Here is a 7453-nt window from a genome sequence, read left to right as displayed (position 1 = left end):
CACTTTTGCCAGTTATGACCTCTAGTGACAATATTGTGTTCATTAGAAATATAACATAGGGAATTTTCATCCATTTACAGAATTTTATATAAATTTTTACTAAATTTGAACTTTTTTTTTATTAGGAACACTAACAGTGTCAACCAACCACCAAACCTCTAGGGTCACTACTCCCATCACCTGCCTATGAGGCAGTGATTATCTTTTCACCTTTAGAGCATTTACAGTGATAACTGTGGGTGAAGTCAAGGCATGTTTTTGTCTTTCAGGTAGAAATGACAGTTATGCTATTATTAGGGGAGGTAGTATGGAGCTGAGGTAGTGGTTGCCTAAACAGTCCTTCTACTTAGGTGAATGTAGAGTGTTTCCAGAGTGAAAAGAGAGCTGCTACAGCATATTCATAACCTGCAAGGAAAATACTGAAGGGTCAGAGGATACCCAAAATATTTCAGATGGACACAGAAAACCACTTCCTCATGCCAGTTGCATTCCTCACATTTTTGAGAGGAAGGGGAAATGCTTCTGGGGCCCTATCCAGTGTCTACTGATCTCACTGGAAAGTCTCATTGATGTCAACAGGCTTTAAATAACCGCAGGTAGTCTGTCCTTAATGCAGACTTGGTGTAGTGTTCAATTGACCCAAGTTCCAGTTGAAATCAGTAGCCATTTGAGGGTGCTCAGTATGGTGCAGGCTCAAACTTTTTTCCAGCTGACACTGTTGTCTAACTGTCCCAGGAAAATGCTGGACTAAACTTGGTTTCCTGAAAGTGATTCTTGTTGGAGAGTACCTGGATATCTGAAACAAGAAAATGCTGAAGTTGGTTTTAAAGTTCCTACTTTTAATAGATAAGAGTATAAAAATGTTACTCTGATGAAGGAATTAATACAGGGTTGAAGTTCATAGCTAGTATTTGGGGGTACAGATGGCTCATCTCTTTTGTTTACCTAAGATGGGTTTTAAGATCCCATCCGGTACCTTTTAATAATACCTAGCTCCCTTCATCAATTGATCTCAGAGTGCTTTACCAAGGAGGTCAGTATCACCATTTTACCAATGGAGAAAATGGAAGCACAACAGTGAAGTAACTTGCCCAAGGCCACCCGGCAGGCCAGAGGTAGGACCAGGAATAGAATCAAGGTCTCCTGAATCTCAGTGCAGGGCCATTAAGCCACATTATAGTCTTCACACTAACAGAAATCCTACTGGCTCTTCAATGGAAGTTTTACCAAAGTAAAGACTTCTCAATTTGACCTCAAAATGAGACACAGTTTCAATTTAATGATGGTTTTAAAAATATTCCCTATAATTTAGCTCAGAAGGAATCTAGGTGCTTAACTATTAAAAGTGTGCAGTAACACTGAACAGCTTACATAGATGTTGCATAGCATAGTGCTGAGATACCATCATGACAAGCGCATTATAAAAACCTAGATAGCACTAAGTGGCTTTAGACTTCAGCTATAATATACATGCCCTAGTTACTGATGAACCAGCTGTGCCTTAACAGTGTTGAGTCCTACCCTCCAGGACCCCTCTTTAAAGTTTGAAAGACTTTAAAGGCCCCCCATCTTTTATTGACCTACCAGTGATTATGAGCTGGCAAGTTTATTATGTTGGAATAGATATGAAGTTTAATTCTCAGTGTATTGATTTCTGGAGAACAAAAAACAAAAAACTCCACCAACAAAACATTGATTTTTATATATCACAAAATAAGCCCTTGTATTGATGAATATGTAGGAAGGGAGGGGGATAGTGTCGGACAAATGAAATTCCAAGTCATTTATATAAAAAATATAATACTTTATTTTCAACTAGAAAGGTGCAAACATGTAACTTTTGGTCACACTTCTCAACAAACAAACTGTTCAAAGAACAGCCACGGTCAAAGAAAGAAACAAATGCTCCCAGGTGGAAAAACTGATCAGCTACAAGAGAGCCATTCATTTTACTTAAAGCCATTTGTTCACTAAAGCTGAGGCAACCATATTTTTACCATATAAATGGATGTTTTCCAAGGATGCAAGCACCTCATCATTAGCAAACAATCTCTGTCTTGATTTTGATTCACTTGTCACCCTAACTGAACGTTTTCCATTAGAAGATCTATTTCATGCTTTGAATGCATTGACAGACAAGCTTTACGTCCTACCTATTTCTTTCAAAACAAACAAAAGCTAACATTGAAGTATCAAAGCATTAACAAAGGCACAAAACTTTAAATTAATTTAGATAACTGTACATATATATACAGTATTTACAATATTAATAAAAATCTAGCTTGTTACAGGCAAACTAACTGCCACAAGCTGTCCAGTCAAATAGACATGATTCTGATTCTTCTTGAACAAGTCATTTGAATCAGTGTCAAAGCTGAAACATTACAGTCCTGACCAACAGAACACATTTTACTTAGCACCTTGCTGGGTAATGATTTACATTACAGCCATTGCTGTCACTCAGCCAATGTCAGCACACATGCTAAGGATCTCTTCTTCAATTGCACTACTAGGTGGAACACGTTACCATACTAAGGAAACCATTGATCTTCCTGCATATGCCCCCTAAACACCACTCCATGAACAGTGTCCTCTGAAGCTGTGCTTTGCTGTGGTCCCATGAGCCATTTTACTTTCTTCTTCAAACCAATGTCTGGGGTCAGAAGACAATTTGTCTTAGTCACATGGAACAGTCTGAACTTTTTGGAAACAGATTTAAATACTCTGTGCTATCGAATCATGTTTACAAAATGAGATGTCAATCAGGTCAAGTTGAGAGCCTAGTGTCTCCTGCTTTATGCCATGTCTCCATACATCTTTCTGTAGTACAGAGACTCAAAGATGTCATTGTCTCCAGGGCAGTTGTAGTGGCATGCACAGGTCTTGATGAACATCATTCTCCTCTTCATGACCTCACCGTCAGGGCATTTGAACTCCACAGGAAGAGTGGCTGTTCTGTGGGGGGTGCAGCAACGTCCATCAGTGCAGACCCCACAGAATTTAGCTCGATAGGTCTTCACACTGGTACAACCAGAGAGCTCAAACTTGATGGGCTTGGAGATTTTGGGGGTGCGAATACACTTTTTGCCTTTCTGTGGGGCAACAAATGAAAAAAAGTTTAGAAGTCTTTTTTAAAAGATTGTATAATTCCCATTCATATTTCTATCCATTAATTTCATCCTGTTATTATATGCAAAAAGGTTAATACTCTGATCCTCATGAAGGTTTCACATGCAAACAAGACAGTTTAAATAGTGTTCAAATTGTATTATACTTATCTAATGGCTAAAATAGGTGCATATATTTATAACTTAATTTTTAAATATTCACTACTGGGATGAGACCTTATATAATATTTACTTGGTTCTGAAAGTGGATAAGTTAGAGCTATACATCTTCTGTAAAACTGGGTCTATGCTGAAACATCCTTAGAAGTGTATATTAGATGGCATATTTACCTTGATGTTTTCCTCCAAGTCTGCCTCGCAAGGTCTGACCATGCAGAGTCTGCTTTGCTTCTCCAGTCTGCAGAAGGCATTGTCATTGGTGACTCTGGTGGAGATGCCCATTCCACAGGTCTTTGAGCAAGCACTCCATTCCGTGGTCTGGACCAGGCAGTTGGCACGCATCATCATTGCCTGGTCAGGTCCATAAGTGTCTTCTGGTCTGTAAGCTGTGGAGCACAGGTCAACAGGATGAGATTGTGGCAGAGAGAAATAATGCAGATGCTATCCTCTCAGTGTATTAATGCTGCATAAACGTAGGGTTATATTTATCCCTGGTGTGATTCCAAGGAAGTCACTGGAGTCACATCAGGGCTGAATTTGGTCCATTAGGATAATCATCACTGCATTGTGTATTTCAGTCTATTGCACTGGCAGACCAACAACGTTCACTAAGATCTCAACTCACCAGCTAGAGCAGGTCCAACCGCCGTATGTTCTCGGAGCTCATCGCACACCCATTCCTCGCAGCATTTCCCAGGGAGCTTAACTCTTCGTGGGGAAGGGCAGTCAGGGCTGGGTAGCCGGACATCCATGCTGCAGAGGGGCACACATCCCACTGCCCCATCGAGGCAAGTGCACTGGTATTTGCAGCTGCTCTGGAAGGACTCCCCGCTCCTGTACACCATCCCTCCGAACACACAAGGGGCGCCATCCCGAGCTGCAGACAGTGACAGAGGGACAGCAGGACATAAGCACTCGGGGAAAGGCAGCAGCCTGGCGACTTGCTACGGTGGGGAGGGCGCAGCAGGAGCTGGGGGAGCAGATAGTCTCCATGGCTCCTGCTGGGTGGGAGCAGGGGGCATGACAAGATCACCGCTGTGCAATGGAGCTGTGCCCTGTAGAGAGGACCCACTCTCCTAGGGAAGGCAGCCAGAGGGGGGTTGGGCATGACTTGGATGGGCTCGCTTTTAAAGGCTCTAGCACCCCAGATCTCCGCCCTCCCCGCTCACTGCCGCCCCTTACCGGTGCACACGCCGATCCTGCGGTTGGCCGGCGAGCCGAAGTCGCAGAAGAGCCCCTTGTGGTGGTCGCAGGGGTCCCGCTCGGTGCACAGCTCGCCCAGCTGCTTGGCGCACACCCTGCAGCAGCCGCAGCCGTCCTGCACCAGGCTCACCCCAGCCGGGCACGTGGGGGGCGGCCCCGCCCCGCACTGGCACTGCCCGCTGCAGTCCTGGCCGGACACCTCCTGCGGAGAGAAGGAGACGGGAGGGGGTCAGGGGAGCCAGTCTCGCTGCGCTTCGGATCCCGGCGTCCCCAGCGACCCCCCACCCCTCCAGCTGGGGAAGCGGGCGGGGGGGCACTTACCCAGCAGAGGAGAGCGACAAGCAGCGCCACGGCGAAGCTGCTGGGTCCCATTCGTGCGGCCATGCTCGGCAGCGGCAATAGACGGTGCAAAGGCTCCTCGGCTTGTGTGTCTGTGCTGCGGGCGGAGGGAGTCTGAGCCGGGAGGCTTCGGTGTCGGGCTGGGTTCCCCGCCTGCTGTCCCTCGCGAAGGTCCCGTCTCTCTGGCAGGAGAGTTGTTCTCTGGATCTGAAGCAGGGAGCCTGGCCGCTTTTATACACTCCAGGCGCCCCGGGCTCGCCAATCGGCTGAATGGAGTCCTACACAAACAGCGACATTCCTCACATTCCTCCCCACCTTCCTGCCTCATCAACTCGCACCGGATTGATCCTGACCCCTTGACACTCAGCATTCCTCCTGTCTGCAAAAGCTGGCACACTTCAGCACACAAAAAAGGCGCTGTATATCCCTCACCCAGTGGCATTTTCCCCCTTCCAGCCTCATGCTCCTGATTTTATATGATGTAAAATACTTTTTACAATTATTTTCAGATGACAAACCTCTGTATCAAACTGCTTTTGCTTTGCCCATCCTACCTCCAAATTACATAAATCGTATTAACAGGCACTTCACTACAAGATACAAACTCCTGGGAATTCTGAACCAGCTGAGACGTCTTAAATATATATGGAGACAGGCTACATATGAACCACCACCACCAAGCCTGGTAACAAGAGAGGAGCTGTTTTAAAACCCACAGGAGTTCAAAAGAAACTGCCTGTAAAATGTTATAAACTCAGCATTCTTCCTTACGCAAGGAGAAACTTCTTCATACTAACTATTGCTGCTGCTTATAATATTATCTGAGAAGGTGTAATTTAGAGGGAAAGTAATTCATGGATACTGTTAATCGACTTTATTGGCTTATAATAGCTGAGACTAATTTGCTATCATTAGAAATTAACCTTTCACTGGGATGGGAGGTTCCATTATTCTGTCTTTCAAGGAAGAACATTCTTTGATATTAAATTATTCCAGAGAAAAATACTCATCAATAATAGATAAGAATCTGTTGTTTGATTCAACACAAGCGATTAATGCTGTGACAGGCAGCTAGTTCAAGTGGGGCAGGGGGGAACAGGGAGAAAGGTTGTGGGGATGGTTGCTAGGAACAACCATGGGAATTCTTTTTCTTTTCTTTTCTTTTCTTTTCTTTTCTTTTCTTTTCTTTTCTTTTCTTTTCTTTTCTTCTTTTTTTCTTGGCTAGAAAATACAAGACACTACTAATTTTAAAAAGTGGATTGCTCTCTACTGACTTATTTAGAGAGTGGGTGACTAGCCTTCCCTAGATACACACTTTTTCAACTTTGGCAACCAGTTTTGAAGCACTGAACACTCTGGGCATTTTGTTACTACCAAAAAAAGTCATAATTATATCTGAGGACTGGTTATAAATTGAGTCTGTGTGCTACTGAATCATACTGAATATTTGAAATGTGTTCCTTTCCCAATAAATGTTCTCTATGAATAGAGAGAGTGCCTATTTACCCTGAAATACTTGGCACAATGAAGTAAGGCTGAAGCATGGAAGAAGTGTCTCTTATTTCCCACCGCTTGCTTGCAGCTGTCATTTGTGAGTAACACATTCCTAGGGTATCTTTGCATCCCTCTTGCTGATTATGCCTCGTAAGATCAAACATCAGTTTGACTTGCCACCAAAACCTGTAGCTCCTAAGTATCTTGGTCCTTATTAAATAATCATGGAGCACATTGTTCTTATTTATTTTAGAAGGAAGGATGTCTTCCCAATCCTGCATCATTTGTCTGTGCAGTGATGTCATGTTGATTGACCCCAGCTTTAACACAATGAATGCCAGCATGTTGACTTTTGACCTGTTTAAGTATGCTTGTGTTTATTGAGACAGACAGAGTTAATGCACTTTGTTAGGCAAATTGAAGTCTAGATGATGGATATTTTTAAAAAGATGTTTGCATATAACCACACCCTCCTCCCACACTTTCACACTTGTGATACAGCAACATGGATTTACAGTTTTACTTAATTCAGAAAGTGATCTCATCTCTTCTACTGAATTTTAACAAACTGAATCAGTCCAATTCCATTATAAATAACATCCCTTGCAAAAGGTTATTTATGTTATCAACAATTCACACTCTGGGCCTAATTTTCAAATATAGTGGCCTTTATGAGAAACCTTAATCTTACTTTTGGATGTCCAGTTTGATGCTTGGGCTAAATCTGTCCTCAGATACATACATCACTGGCTTGTTGCTTTTCTGAGGGCAACATTTGACCTTTAGACATGTTAATGGCCATTCTATAGACCCTATCCAGCTTTTATGGAAACGAATGGTAATCTTTTATTTAACATTAATGGGAGTTAGACTGGGCTATAGTACTGAGGTGCTGATCTGAATGCCCAAATGCAAGATTTGATTGTCCTGTTTAGACACTTGCATATGAAATTTGGGTCAGTTATATGGTAGCTGATCTATGAAGAGTGGTGAAATGATAAACAGAATCTCTCGTGTGTGTGTGTGTGTGTGTGTGTGTGTGTGTGTGTGTGTGTGTGTGTATAACTTCCATTAATGTCACTGGGGAGACTGGGTATGTGTGAAGGAGAGAATGTACCTCAAAATCTTTC

At 43.2% G+C, this 7453-nt stretch overlaps 1 protein-coding gene across 1 annotated transcript; it reads right to left on the bottom strand.

Moving 5' to 3' along the window:
• Positions 1–1790: 1790 nt before the first annotated feature.
• On the bottom strand, positions 1791–5511 carry CCN2 (cellular communication network factor 2). The gene is given in 6 exon segments (XM_050949735.1): positions 1791–3092; positions 3459–3673; positions 3913–4164; positions 4470–4692; positions 4812–4992; positions 4994–5511. Coding segments are annotated over 6 exon segments (1446 nt in total). The 5' UTR covers positions 5272–5511; the 3' UTR covers positions 1791–2795.
• Between the last annotated feature and the right edge of the window lie 1942 nt (positions 5512–7453).

Source organism: Gopherus flavomarginatus, chromosome 4 (assembly GCF_025201925.1).
Source record: "Gopherus flavomarginatus isolate rGopFla2 chromosome 4, rGopFla2.mat.asm, whole genome shotgun sequence".
Taxonomy (NCBI): domain Eukaryota; kingdom Metazoa; phylum Chordata; order Testudines; family Testudinidae; genus Gopherus; species Gopherus flavomarginatus.
This window is presented reverse-complemented; position numbering and strand designations above follow the sequence as displayed.